The sequence below is a fragment of the Dufourea novaeangliae genome, unplaced genomic scaffold, assembly GCF_001272555.1.
Source record: "Dufourea novaeangliae isolate 0120121106 unplaced genomic scaffold, ASM127255v1 scaffold97, whole genome shotgun sequence".
Taxonomy (NCBI): Eukaryota; Metazoa; Arthropoda; class Insecta; order Hymenoptera; family Halictidae; genus Dufourea; species Dufourea novaeangliae.
This window is the reverse complement of record NW_015373976.1, coordinates 123,236-138,433: the sequence shown is the minus strand read 5'-3', so window position 1 is coordinate 138,433 and position 15,198 is coordinate 123,236. Positions and strand designations below refer to the sequence as shown.

Genomic DNA, 15,198 nt, shown 5'->3' with positions numbered 1-15,198 from the left:
GGGGAGGGACGTAACCAGGGTCAGCCGTCTGGTCGAGGTGGCGGTGGCCACGGTGGCCAGGGGGATCCAGGAGTTGGGGCTGCGTATATCGCCGCCCAAGACGGAGGTGGTCCTGTTTCATGGACTGCCTCTGTCGCGGCGAGCGCCGCAGCCCTGGATTCGGGTGGGGGACGCGGCCGTCCGGGTCGGGGACAGGATGAACTACCTCGGCCTAGACCTGGACGGCCGGTGGAGATGGGAGGGCCACTTTGGCCGCCTCGTTCCCCGGATCGAGGGCGTGACGACCCTGCTGGGTCGTCTTTTGCCCAACCTCGGGGGTCCAGTGGAGGGGGTCCGCCGCCTGTACACGGGTGTGGTGCGGGCGATGGCGCTCTACGGGTCTACCGTATGGGCGCCCAACCTGGCGACCTGCCGGCGCGGCCGGCAACTGCTGCGCAGCATCCAGCGCCGCATGGCCGTCAGGATCGCCCGCGGATACCGCACCCTGTCGCACGAGGCGGCGGTCGTCCTGGCGCGGGTCATGCCGTTCGAACTCCAGGCGGTGGTCGACGCCGAGGTCTATCGGCGTCGGCAGGCGCACCGCCGGGAGGGCATCGACCCGCCGCCCGAGGCGGTCGGGGGGTGGAGGCGAGCAATGAGTCGGCTCGCCAGGGAGGCGTGGCGGCGCCAGCTGGAGGTCAGCGGCGCCGCCCGACAGCGGGCCGTGGGGGCGGTCCTGCCTGTGTTCGATGCATGGATGGACCGCCGCCACGGCCGGTTGACGTACCGCCTGACGCAGGTGCTCTCCGGACATGGCTGTTTCGGGGAGTACCTGTTGAAGGTTGGGGCGGAGGAGACGCCCGGCTGCCACCAGTGCGGCGCGGAGCTCGACTCCGCGCAGCACGCACTGGAGGAGTGTCCTGCCTTCTCCAGGGAGAGGCGGGCGCTCCGATTGGCGGTCGGGTGGGACCTCTCGCTCCCTGCCGTGGTCGCTGCCATGGTGGGGAGCGAGGGGTCGTGGAGGGCGGTGTCCTCCTTCTGCGAGACCGTGGTCTCGCGGAAGGAGGACGACGAGCGGGGTCGGGAGGTAACCGACCCCGCTCGCATCGAGAGGAGGAGGGCGAGGCGCGCCGGGGGTCGGCGGCTGGCCGCCGCCCCGGCCGCGGGGGGGCCTGGTGCCCCCTGAGCCCTCCCTCCTCTCGGCCGGTCGCTGGGCGACCGGCGCGACGCGGCGACCCCGCACGATTGTGCTGCCCGGAAGTGCCCGCGTTGATGCCGCCGCCGGGGTGGGGACGTTCGTTCCTCTCGGCGGTGTGCTTTCTTATTCCCTGTGTGGCGGGGAACAGAATACGCCCACGGTAATCCCTGCCTGTCGTAAGAGGCGACTAAAAGGGACCGTTGGGATCGCGGGACTGTGGCACCCGTGGTCCGTAGGGGGGGGAGCTCTCCGCTTCCCCCACCACAGAGAGGGCGCTCCGCCGTCAACTGGCGGAGCCGGCACTGGGGAGGTACCGGTTGTGTTCGCAAGAGATTCCGGTGCCTCCCCACAGAGCGCCGAGCCCGGCCACCCTGAGGGTTTAGTGGGTATGCCCCCTGGGCTTCGCCCTATTGGGGGTGAGTCCCACACTACCTCCGCCCACTCCTCCCACATTGGGGTAGGGCGGGGGTGTGCGTAAACGCATTCCCTCACGTAAAAAAAAAAAAAATAAAAAGACTCCCTAGGCGAGTGTCTGGGGGAATTACGCAGTGGCGCTGATATCCCCACAACGGTGTAACCAAGAGTCGAGACGCCTTCCTCTTCTTCTTCTTCTTCTTCTCACGACATCCGACTCTCGGTAGAGACGCACGTCTCTATCCGCCGCTCCCGATCTCGGGATGAATAAAGTTTTCTTTTACGAACACGTGTTATAACTCAGTGGTATCCTAGTGGTCCTCTACACCGTTCTGAGTTAGTTGGTTCTCTCCAGTTACGCCGGTCACCCGTACTGGCAAAACCCAACACCGTTTCGCGGCGCGTGGCCATCTCGCAGCGGACGGCGGTGCCGCGGTCTCGGCCGCCGTGCTCGTGAGGTTCCCCCCACGCCTCAGTGACGTTACGTCACATGTCTCTAGATTTTTACAGGTCGTGATTTCTTCCATTATGATTTCTTCTTCTAATTCCTTGTTTTCTACTATTTGCGTTGCTTGGTCCGTGCTGTTCTTTTCTCCTATTGTCTCTCTGCATTTTTGGCAATATTGAGATCCTTGTTTATTTTTCTGTTTCTTTATTTCTTCTTCTTTTATATTCCTTTCTCTATTAGCATATTTTAATTTGTTGACTGCTTTTATTAATTCAGTGACCTCCTGTTTGATTTCCAAGGGTGTTGTTGTTTTTTTAACAAGTCTCTGTAGTGTCCTCGTTCTTTCTATCACCATCCTGGTTTCTTCATCTGCACAGTCTATTGCAGTTTCTGTTTCTTCCGTTTTCTCTTCTAGTCTTTTACGTTTCCCTATTTGTTTAGGTAATTTTTCTTCATTATTGATCATATTAATTATGTCTATACCACGCGGTATCATTCTCCGCATCTCGTTAAGTGAGTAGGATCTCTCTCTCCCTAAGTTTGTCCGTACTCCTTATCAGGCTCCTCCAAGGCTGAAAAGGGTCCCCAGTGCCCTCCTGGCTTTCCATCCTGTCTTCATTTCCAGTCGCTTCAAACCGTGCCTGGGCCTGGCCACCTACCACGGGCACTGAGCGGTAGTCTGATGACTGCCGGGGGGAGCCCATTCGCTCACTTCCAACTCCAGCAGGTACTGAGGGCTCCGAGGCCATTTGCACCGTATATTTATTTTTCGTTGATTCAGTCCAGTCCATTTTGTTTTTATTGTTGACTATATCAGACTACACCCGCCTAGTCAGGGCGGAAGGGGGAACGTTACCTGCCTTCAGGGTATTTATTTAGTGTATACAGGGTGTCTCACAAGTGTCTTTCTTCCGGGAAATGAGGGGTTTCTGGGTTGATTTGAAACCACTTTTCCTTAGCAAAAATGTTAGCTGCGCCTTTGTTAACGAGATATTAACGAAAAACCCGGACCAAACAGAGCGCGAGTTTGCCAGCCGAGTTCCCGCGCTAGCGGTGGCTATACGCTAGGCTTGTACTACGACGTTCCGAACGAGCAAGTTGGCATGCATCCCAGGAAACCGTGTATAATAGCAAATAAGAAAACATAACAAATCGAACTTTTTATCATCTTTCGTTTGTCATTTAAAGTGATGAATAAATGAAACATAAATGTAAGAAAATCATGTGTAACGTAAAAAGACGAATACACAATTATTTTAAATTGTAAATTTCCTACTCAAATAACGTATTAACGAAAAGGTAATGTATTAATAATAGTGATGGTAGTTCGTTATTGACATAAAAATCCGTAGTTCAGTAACGGGCTATGGTGATACTGATTACAAATAATTGTCTTTAAGAAATCCGAAGAAAAATGTACGTACGGAAATTTGCAGAATTATTGCCGTGAAAAGGTCATAGGTTGCGTTAAATTAAAAAAATAATAATCAAGAATAAATTGAATAGAACTCAACCTTTCGGAAATCCACCTGCAGCTTGTAAACCTGTGTCAGTAGGTCACTATACCGATCCTGCTCATTGACGGACGAAATGGTTTATGGCTGATAGAGCTAGTGCACAGCTGGTCGCAGATACACGGCACCACCGAAAGACGTATTGACAAATGCGGTCGGATCAACGCACTGACGGTGTTTATTTCACTGTACGGTCACTAACAGTCACTAAAGGTCCACTTGTCTGAATCAGTATTTACTTTAAATAGTTTTATTATTTATCGTGTTGCTCCTACGTTAATTTATTGATATAGAGGAATGTGTTGTTCCTACGGTAATTTATTGTTCTGTCACTGAATGTCACGAGAGACTGTCTGTGATTTTTCCTAAGGAGTTTCTTCTACCCCCAAAACTCTGTAATAAAACTTTTATGACCTTAATGACCTAAATGACAATTTAGGACGGTTCCCGATTGCGGATCGCCTACGTTACGGAACTCGCAAGATGCAAGCGTGCAAGAAACCAATGCACAATAACTGCTTTCCTCAAAACTACCCTTGAGATCCCATTAATTTACCAACGAGAGTGCCAGCCAGATCTTCCAGGAACAATGACCTTACTCGCAATGCAACGCAACATCGGACTGTAGGCCATCTCTAACTTTCACGCATCTGTTTCACATAAACGTTCCTGTAGGCCATCGATAGCCGAAAAACCCACTGTGGTCTTTCGCGACCGTGCAACGCTAGGTCTGTTTCGTCTCACGGACCCTCCTTCAAGATCGCAATACGTTTTTCGGCGGTGCCGTATACCTGCGACCAGCTGTGTACTGGCTGTCACCCACCATAAACCATTTCGTCCGTCAATGAGCAGGATCGGTATAGTGACCTACTGACACAGGTGTACAAGCTGCAGGTGGATTTCCGAAAGGGTGAGTTCTATTCAATTTATTCTTGATTATTATTTTTTTAATTTAACGCAACCTATGACTTTTCCACGGCCATAATTCTGCAAGTTTTCGTACGTACATTTTTCTTCGGATTTCTTAAAAAAATTTGTAATCAGTATCACTATAGCCCGTTACTGAACTACGGATTTTTATGTCAATAACGAACTACTATCACTATTATTAATACATTACCATTTCGTTAATACGTTATTTGAGAAGGAAATTTACAATTTAAAATAATTGTGTATTCGTCTTTTTACGTTACACATGATTTTCTTACATTTATGTTTCATTTATTCATCACTTTAAATGACAAACGAAAGATGATAAAAAGTATTTGTTGTTTTCGTATTTGCTATTATACGCGGTTTCCTGGGATGCATGCCAACTTGCTTGTTCGGAACGTCGTAGTACAAGCCTAGCGCATAGTCACCGCTAGCGCGGGAACTCGGCCGGCAAACTCGCGCTCTGATTGGTCCGGGTTTTTCGTTAATATCTCGTTAACAAAGCTGCAGCTAACTTTTTCGGTAAGGAAAAAGTTGTTTCAAATCACCCCAGCAACTCCTCATTTCCCGGAAGAGACACTTTTGGGGCACCCTGTATTAGCTAATTTACACTGTTACTTGAACTATACAGATAATTTGAACTTTTCAACTACTTCAATTGCTAATTACTGTAATCATCAGTGTAATTGAATTATAATGTAATTGTATAACGTAATTTTCAATCTGTCATAATATAGTTTTTCTGTGATGAATTGGTACAATTTCGTGCACTGATTTTTCCAAAATAGCAATTATATGATGCTATAAAGCAACGTTGTATATAGCGCCACTATACCGCCATTTGTAACACCTTTGCCTAAAAATGGCGTTGTTAGTGAATATAATGATAGCCAAGTAGAGCAGGAGTGGTGTGCGAAGGTTTAAAATAAAACATTTGATTTGTGGGGATGAAAGAAAGAAGAATAATTTATTGGCATAAAAAAAACCGCCAGTGGGGGAAAAAAGCCTTTTTGGTAATTGAAAAATTACTGGCGTAAAAAATCCCCTCGTGAGAGGAGGAAAGCTTTCGTTATAATAAAAAGAAATGTACGACCTTAATTCCGCACGCAGGGGAACGCTCGCAGAACAACACGTTCGTTGGCTCGTGGAGAGACTCGCCCGGTGATCCACGGTTAGTCTCGATGAGATCGAAGAACAGCAGGGCTGCGGTTGTTGCTGTAAGTTGCACCCGGAGATTCTGGGTGTTATTTTCGAGCTACAGAACGGCTGCCGTTGCTGTTACGCTCGTGCACATAGAGTTAGCGATTGGCAGGGCCGTCACATTCCCGCGATACAGCTGTATGATAATTCCATTCGTGTTGCCCTTTGCACGCGACTCGACGCACTTATATCCGACACAAATCGACGCTTTTACAGAACAGTCGACAAACCCAGGACGCATGAAAACCGGAATTTTATTCCCAACACTGATGAACAAAGGAAAGAAATCGCACGCGACGAGCTCGTGCACGCAACCTAACCAACGTCCGGAAACGCAATGACGCCGAAACGCTCCCGCGTGAGCATCCTTAAAATTACACGAAACTAAGATCGACGAGCAATCAATCCGCCCGGTGACAGTTCACGCGGTCGTCACACAGGTGGCGATCGGCCCCCCACCAAGCAGCCAATCGCGAACGCCGGGCGAGCCTCACGGCCCATTCACACCGCAAACACGTGTACAATTCACCCGAACAGGCGTTCACCGACCTAGTTAGTTAGTTAGTTAGGCACACATCACTCAGGAGAGAGGGACGTCAGTATTCCCCTCCGAGTTCGAAGGCATGTCTCAACCGAGTAGCTTTCTCAAAGTCCGTAAGGCTAGGGTTGACATTACCCTGGGAGGCTTATTACCCCCGAGTTTCCAACCAGATCCAACTTTTTAATGCCCGGGCAATATGAAGGTACGAAAGTATTCGTGCCGGGGAGTGGAGAGTCATTAGGATCGTCCCATCCCTACCTAAATAGTAATCTATGGAGTTGGACGTTGTGGTAACTGATGCTTCTTCTCCGAAAAATGAGTACCAGCTCACTCTTGTCTTCACCCACAGACCGAGTCTGTACAAATGAGGAATTCGTTGTCGTATCGTCATCGCCGAGAGAAAGCTAAAATGCCTACTTCAACCCCCTATCAGTACCTGCCTACGTCCCGATTAGCTCAGGAACACCCCCTTCTCTGTTGTCCCCTTTCAATCTACCACCTCCCGTCCCTAAGAATAAGGAGGGAGCACCGGTGCTCCAATAAGGTACATTGGGAGGCCTTGCTAGCCGACGTCTAGGAGAGACGTGGACGGGTTCGCACGATCTCATCCCCCGGGTGCTACGATAAACCATAAATGAATTCATCGCCATTGAATTTAATCTCACTACAGCTTGGGTATGATTTTAAAATAGTGAAAGACGAGTAGACTAGATCGCGACTTCTAACATAACAGTTCCCCCAATACTTCGACCACTCCCCACTCATAGAAAATACAAGGAACGCGACGCAAATGGTGCCCCACAGGACTTCATCGAAATTCCCTCTGAGAGGACACATATGAGTTCCATCAGGGAACACCACCGCGTTCTGGGTTTCTTATAAAACGCACTCTCACCCTAGGATTGATGTTCTCTCTCTCTCTCTCTCTCTCTCTCTCTCTCTCTCTCTCTCTCTCTCCGACGTAGGACGGAACGTTGTAGCGTCTGCCAAGCACTCCATGACCCATCGCTAATGTGTTCCAGGGCCATGGTTTTAGTGGCACGTACCCGTTTGGTCGAAGCCTGATTTAGCAGTGCCATGCTTTACGTCTGGTGCTTCATCCACATGGATTGCCTTCCGAAATACGTTGATTACAGGTTTCGTTTGGCCGATATCTCGCAAAGTGATGGCCACCATCCTTCCGAGATTCGGTGTGCCAGTATACGCCCTGCTAAATGGTATTGCATCCGGGCCCCGCTGCTCCAAGCTAAAAAGTGACACGAATAGGACTCCGAAAGTGTTCCTACATGGTCCCCCCATCCCTCCGGCCCGAACGATCGATCCTGTCGTCTAGTTGCTCGTCTTCCTCCCTGAATGGCCCACACACGTGTCCTGTTCAAGTTGGTATGACCTCACGCCCTTAGCTGCTGATTCCAGTGTCCAGCTGTGTTGTCGAGTGTAGCCTCCCGGTCCCAACGGTGATGTGTCCAATGACTCCCTCCGTCCGGATTCGACAGGTCCTGCACCTCGACCCCCTTCTAAATCAGGGACTGAGGGGGGTTATTTTGGCTGGGTGTTTGGGTCCAAACTCCCCCATCTCCCCCCTTCACGGACGGTCTTCGTGTCCCGAGTTCGTGGCAATCACATGTCCGCCTGACAGGACATTATTATCTAGTATCCCACTAATTTTATCCATGTTCACCGACCTAACTTAGACGTGATTTCGTGACTCATATTAAAGGGTCTCTAGGCGTCATCTCATCGGTAGGCCCCTTACCCTAACTATTGTCATCACGTTCCCCCTTGTACTCCCCGGAGCCACGCTCCTAAGGTTCAGTGACAGCGCGTTTTGGGACCATCCTCGAAACCAATGTTTCTCTGTCGAATGCCGATTTCAATGGTGTCTCTTTGATCGATTCGGCGCCTGATGATCCCTATGATCGTCGAGAGGGAGGCCCTTTTCCATCGTCCTGCTATCCCGTGGATAGAAGACAATTTTATCGAGATCTTCTCGATAGTATTCCATCGCGGTCCACTGAATGGCGTCTGGTAGAGAAAATTTCGCCCTGATCGTCGCCTGGTCCATTGCGATACGTTCCTGCAAGGCGCGAGATAATGACGCAGTTAGCTCAAATTCAAATAGTGTTTGTTCTTGGGGACCCGTATAGAAGTGCTTTATGGTGCGTCCCGCGTGCCGCTCCAGATAACAGAGCGCGGTCCGGTTCTCGGTTCTACCGCGCAAAATTTCAATTTGGGGCGGAAGAGAGACGACGCAAAAATGCGTCGTAACAATATATCAGTGGCCTGTGCCCATAGACCACTGATGGGCAATGGCGTGCGGGGAAATGTGTGAGTGAGAGCGCGTATCTATCACTCACTTCATACACAAATATGGCGTGACGTTTCCTGCCTCACATCCTCTCCACAGGAGCCCGCGGCTGCCTTCCGGTTGCCCGTACGGGCATGGTTGCCCATCACTGCCATAGCATAGAAATATTTCTGTGGCTGTGTCCAGCTATGCTGCGACTGAACCCATGAACCTAGGAATTAGAAAGCGGAGAGCAAGGTCCCGTTCCTAGGTCCATGACTGGATGGTGTTGCGTGGGCCCTCAGGGAATCCTGAGTCTCAAAGTAATTAAAGTTCGTAACACGTTAGTTTGATAGATAATTTTGAATAAAAAGGAAATTGTAATAATAATAATAAAGAACAATAAAGATTTAAATTAAAACTTGGAAAACTATATTTAAACTATTTAAATAAACGATTTATAACTAATTTTAAAGGAAAACAAATTTAATTGATAAAGAAATTTTTATACGTCCTTTCTATTACAACGTTGTCGGTGGAATGTTACGTCTTTTCATTTCCCTTCGTATATCATTTTGTTTAATTACAAAATGTTCTTAGTTACTACTGACCAATCTTATAATTATTAATTAGTAAGATTAAACCTGATTCGTTGATGTGTTTCTTCCCGGTTATTGATAACGAGCGATTTACATATTTGCAATGATTCTGAGCGTTAGGATAGGAGGCAAAGGCAACTGGCAAATGTTTAAACATTCGTTTCTAAGTGAATATTGATTATTTTATAATCTTGAAATCCATTTATTAAAAGGATCTCTAACAGATTTCACACTTCTTCAAATCAGTGTCAACTTCACCTTTACCCTCCTTTCCTATTACATGTGTTATTCGATTCAAACTTCGCGCCTGTAAAGCTTATGACATACACCGCTACGTGACATGAGCGGGGACCGCAACAATGGAAAGACTGTAGTGCCCTCGCTTCGTGGCAAAGTTCGAAAGTACACTTTGTTTCTTTAACGGATCACCCCCACCACGGGAGTTTCCGGACCTGTGTACTGTGTATACTACCGTGCAGTGATGCCAGGACTTGGGATTTTTCCCACGCATGCGCACTACCTAATCCTCAGTAACGTATATACTTCACTCAAATATGGGGTATCGTTAGACTCCCGTGACAATTGAAATACGGTAGAAATTACAGGAAGAGGACATTTTTAAAAGAAATAACATATTTACATGGAAATAAATGAATATATATTTTTTTATTATTTTGTACATCTGCAGCCGATTTATTACATGAATACAAACATTTGTTGCGAGAGTAAGAAAAACTGCAGAAAACCTTACTAGTATTCAAACAAGAACATTATATATAAAACATATAGTCGTGCTTTCATCAATTAATATTGAAAATTTCTGAATTTTTAATTCTGTAATAAGCTTATCGCTTTCGCGTTTGCCTATTACATTTTTTATTATCTGCGTACATTTAGTTCGTGACAATTTTAGATCCTTAACCACCTGCGGATCTGAACAGGTTTCCTTTAATAAAGGGACCATGTGATTAATTGTTTGAAAAGCTATATTGTGCTCCGCGTAAAACGCAGCTAACTTTATTTCGGCTGTTTTGACTTTATTAACATGGTCCAAATCAGAATTACTATCAACTTTTGGTAATAAAACAGATGGTGTGATATCACAGCTTTTGCTTGTATTTTTAATATGTAATTGAGTCCGCGAATGTCTAATAAGTTCTGATTTTCCGCATGCCAAGACTTTATTGCAAGCCGTGCAGAAAGCTTTGTTATTATTATCATCAGATTTTAACCAGTCTTTGAAAATATTATTCTTTAGCCAAGATAATTGGAATACTTTCCCTTTGTTACTTCTCTTCTTATCCGCCAATCCACTCGAACTAGGCTGCTGGTAATCCATCTTCTGGTTTCTGTCACTGTAATACACTAATATTGCACTACAATTCAATATATTATATAACATTACGCGACTCACCTTCACTTTAACGAAAAACGCGGGAAACGACTGGGAAGGGCCCCTTACGCGTACCTACTGTTGCACATAGATACGTCCATGGAAACAACCGCCGTCGAGCTGTGACGTCAGCATGCGCATGCGCACAAAGGCTCTTACGTGGGAGAAAATCCCACGTCCTGGCATCACTGCTACCGTGGTCCCTACTCTTTGCCTAGGTTTTATAATCCCAAGTGGATTCAAAAGTGAATTTGCAGATTTAAGTTCTGCTTTAAAACGATACAACACAAATGTCTCATTCAGCTTATGATTTGAATAGTACAAAATAACAGTTGATTTTCATCGTAGATCGTTCAATCGTACAAATAAGAGTTTACTTTTATGTAATATATTTTCGTTATTTTGTTATTTTTTGTGATTTTGATAATATTCCATGAAAAATAAATGAAATGTTAGTGTATTTTGTATAACAATTACTATTAATTATTTTGTTGCATTTAAAACATTTGACATAGTATAATGATTATAAATATAATTATTGTGTTTATATTTTTCTAGAAAATTGTAATTAATAAAATATAAAATATATGCAATTTACACGTAGCGATTGTCAACGTGTCCATCTGCACCAATGTGAACACTGCTTCACAATGTTTCGAAGAAGCTTTGCCTGTATTATGTCAATTTAATAAAACCTAATTTTTAAGCGATAACTAAATATATTATAAAACATGCATTCACACGTGCTACCGAATAAGGTATAATGCTATTGTAAATAAAATCAATTTAATTATAGATATAGTACCAAAGGGTATGTAAGCTATGCTTATTGAAATATAACCTCCAAAGATGACAATTAATTTGAAAAAATACAAGTTTATATACATAAAATTAATTACATGATACTTAAGAATCAATGTGTTTGAATAAGAAGTGATCAATTATTTGTTACACGTTTACAGTACTCTATTTGTTAAAACGAAATGAATGTTTTTCATTTTTAGAGTGAGGAGGAGATGACTGTGGAAGAAAAATTGAGGTAAGCAATTACTATATTGTAACTTTTCAAAAAATTATGTACTGAATATCCTGACAGAAATTTCATTTAACATATTGAGTCACAGGTAAAAGTAAATAATTTATACATTGCGTGCATATATTGATTGCTTTTAATATTATAATTTGTATTTATTTCTATATATTACAACATCTAAATTTCAGGGTACAACATATAAAAATGCATGAACAACATCAGGGTCATGAGGCGATGCATGCAGAAATGCTAATCATCTTATTAGTAACATTATTAATAGTGCAGATTGTACTAGTTGAATGGAAAAAAAGTCATTATAGATCGTATCAAGTAAGTTGACATTTATGTTTATCAACCATTGTTTGAGAATTCAAGAAAATGTATAATAAAAAATCGACTGTTTTTTCTCAAAAAATGGGAAATACTTCTGGATGCTGTAAATTCAAGATTATATTGTTTTACACATATAAGAAATATAATAATATCCTTTTAGTTTGTTACTTTAATTGCTATGTGGATTATACCATTCGGATTAAGTTTAAAAAATCACTGGTGGAGGTTTATATTTCTGTGGTTGGTATCCTCTTGTATAACAGGACTGGTAGTAAGAAAGGCTATACAGAAGCCTATTACAGGCACAACACCAAGGTATGTTATGATGTTTCTTAAATACTACATATTCTAAGGTACTTAGTAATTAAATTGTCTTTATTACAGGCTGGTATACAAATGGTTTCTTTTTATTTATCAACTCAGTTATGTGTTGGGTATACTAAGTTATATTATCATGCTAGCAACATTTTTCGGTTTAAATATAGTATTTGGAGTGAAGCCACAAGAATGGATGGATTGTGGTATACTTTTGTTATTTTATGGTCTCTATTTTGGAGTGTTAGGAAGAGACATTGCAGAGATATGTGCAGATAAAATGGCTTCACATATTGGAGTATGTACAAAAACAATAAAATATTATGTTTGTAATCAAAGGAGAATCCCTTATATTAAATAATTTACAGTATTATGTGCCAGGCCAAATGCCTACAAGGACTTTAGAACCAGGTGTGTGTGCTGTATGTGGAAATAGACTTTTAGTATCAGAAAATGAACCTGGTGTTATAGAAAACACATACAAGCTCAGTTGTGAACATGTCTTTCACGAGTTTTGTATTAGGGGTTGGTGCATTGTGGGAAAAAAACAAACATGTCCTTATTGTAAAGAAAAAGTTGATCTGAAGAAAATGTTCTGCAATCCGTATCCTTTTCTCAATGTTGTATCTTTCCTTAACAGTTTGACTACTGAGCAGTGCTGCTCAGTTTCATGTCAAAAAGTGTCAGCCTATAACTCCAGTAGACACATCTGATAATTTATGCTTAGAACTTACTGCAGTGGAAACAGGATCACAATCACGTTTATTGACACTTTTCGATATTCAAAGTATAAGAATTAATGAAGTAATAAAAATTTCTTTATACAATCCTTAATGGAATATAAAGATGGGAACGGCCTCACGTTTTATACGGCCAGTTACTAGACTGGATCAGGTGGTTAGTTGCCTGGCAACCATTAATTTTATTTCTTGTTCAAGGTATCAATTGGGGCCTAGGCCTCGAGTAAGTAAAGTTCTATTATGATGAATCCAGTTGCACTTAGGACACCATTTGTGTTTCCGTAAAATTAATGACTTATTCATTTAAACTACGGTACGTTTTTTATATTTTTCTACACGGAGTTGTTACTACATTTGTTATAACAATGAATCGTGTTAGAGATGTACAATTCCAGTCCAAGTTGTGATTGAAATTTTAATTAAATTTGATAGCAATGTTGCATTCACGTCGCAACATGTATAGAAAAATGTTTTTTTATATATTCTGAATGTTTCCTAACAGAGACAATGAAAAGATCATGAGATACTATTTACTCTGTGCTTCGACAGACTCTCGATTTATCAAATACTTAATAATAATTCTTCCAGAAATATACTTTTTAATTGTCTCTATGACAATTACCCTATGCACCTTTGGTTGTTACCGTGTGCAATTATCTAATTCTTTGAAATGACTATAATGTCGACTGTAATTTATTTTCATCTAATATCCATTTTTAAATTAATTTAATAAAATGTATTATTAGTGTTGGTTGTCCGAATGATCTCAAATTAAAAATTTACATACAAATATGTAATGATTTCATCTTTAACTCTCGGAAGGCGGACGCTTTAGATGTGTTTTGGAACGAATTTCTTCAAAAAATGCAGGTTTTCCTATAAAATGTTAGTTTAAACATCTGTACGCTTTAGTTTCTGTAAGCCGGAATGATGCATGAAGTTTCACAAATCCTAAGTCCAAAGTGAACCCAGACACGACCGTCCGAGGGTGAATATCATGAAAAAAAGTGTTTACAATACAATAAAATTAAGTAATCGAATTATATTTTGATATTAACTCAAAAGTTAAATTTTCAAAAATATTTAATTCGTATAACCGATATTAAAACATTTCAATTTATTGTACATAGAATTATTTGTAATTGATGTGAGAATGATAGGGAACTAATGTACTATTTCTTTTACCATTCCACTTCTTCTACAAAAGCTAGTCATGCTATGTGTACATTTTGCTTAATTAAATTACGGTTTTACATTATATACTTGTTGACAATAGTATTTACTAACTGTGTAAGCACTCATTGTATTACTTTGGTGTTCATTTCAAGCATATAAACTTGTTATATACAATAGAATGGAGAGTTGGTTTTAACCATCATGGTTAGAGAAACTCCATTATACCAATAAAAGAAAGATCTGTCTACAGAAGGAATTATTCTCACGCATAGGGAATTCCAAATATAGTATTTTTGGAATATAAAGTGGCACATGATATTTAGTATTGAAATTGTGATATTTCTATTTAAAAGTATTACTTTACATATTTACAGATTGTATTACAGATATTGTCAACTTTTTTCCAATTTAATTTTTGTCAGAAACATAATTCTGATGTTACTTTAAAGCCATGGAATGGATAGGGAGAAACACAAGGGACATTGGAATAGCATATTTTAATTCCATTGTGCCATGTATTATGGGCATATTGAAATTTATATTAGACATTTTGAACACATGGTACTTTGTGATTAATCTCTGCTTTTATACCAGCAAGCTAGGAAACTAAAATCTGTGCGTAATGTTGTCAGTTATACATAATATCAAAATATTTATAGAACCATGTGTACAGGTAACGTGCTATTGTAAAAAAAATGGGCACATTATGTGAATCATGTAAAAACCAAATTTGAAGATTCAATAGTGTAATGGTAGGAGTTTCACGTTGTTTACAGAGTACAGAAGTCAACGCAGTTCTTTCAGCAATTTATTCTTTAACACGTTCGCTGCAGGTGGCTCTGATCGGAGCTGTAGAGTGATTCCGATTGGTGTCGTCAGCAGCGAACGTGTTAAACGAAGTAAATAGTCAGTGTATGTTGTAAATATTTTAAGGGAAATTAAACAAACTGTAAATTTTAGAGAATCAAACTTTCTACAATAAATTATATACAAAGATGTCAAGTGCATGTAAATTTTATTTCTCGCTAGTACAAAATATAAAATCAAGTGTTCTTAAAAGTTACTAACAATTGCAACTCACTTTTCGGAACACTT

General features: G+C 42.4%; 1 protein-coding gene across 2 annotated transcripts; it reads left to right on the top strand.

Annotated features, from left to right (window-relative positions):
• The first annotated feature begins 11,152 nt into the window (after positions 1-11,152).
• LOC107187095 (RING finger protein 121) lies at positions 11,153-13,379 on the top strand. Of its 2 annotated transcripts, none has more exons than XM_015575101.1 (7): positions 11,153-11,264; positions 11,511-11,545; positions 11,728-11,869; positions 12,033-12,187; positions 12,257-12,485; positions 12,556-12,791; positions 13,034-13,379. In XM_015575101.1, exons 1-7 carry the CDS (start codon positions 11,238-11,240, stop codon positions 13,152-13,154), a joined length of 945 nt encoding a protein of 314 aa, XP_015430587.1. In that variant the 5' UTR covers positions 11,153-11,237; the 3' UTR covers positions 13,155-13,379. The 2 variants fall into 2 exon arrangements, with proteins under 2 accessions (XP_015430587.1, XP_015430588.1); XM_015575102.1 differs by lacking the exon at positions 11,153-11,264 and adding an exon at positions 11,299-11,317.
• The last annotated feature ends 1,819 nt before the right edge of the window (positions 13,380-15,198 follow it).

Coding starts and splice junctions, on each gene's coding strand:
- LOC107187095 (XM_015575101.1), top strand. CDS start 11,238: ATGCATTCACACGTGCTACCGAATAAG. Junction 12,188..12,256: donor ATTACAGGCACAACACCAAG/GTATGTTATGAT, acceptor TCTTTATTACAG/GCTGGTATACAAATGGTTTC. Junction 12,486..12,555: donor AAATGGCTTCACATATTGGA/GTATGTACAAAA, acceptor AATAATTTACAG/TATTATGTGCCAGGCCAAAT.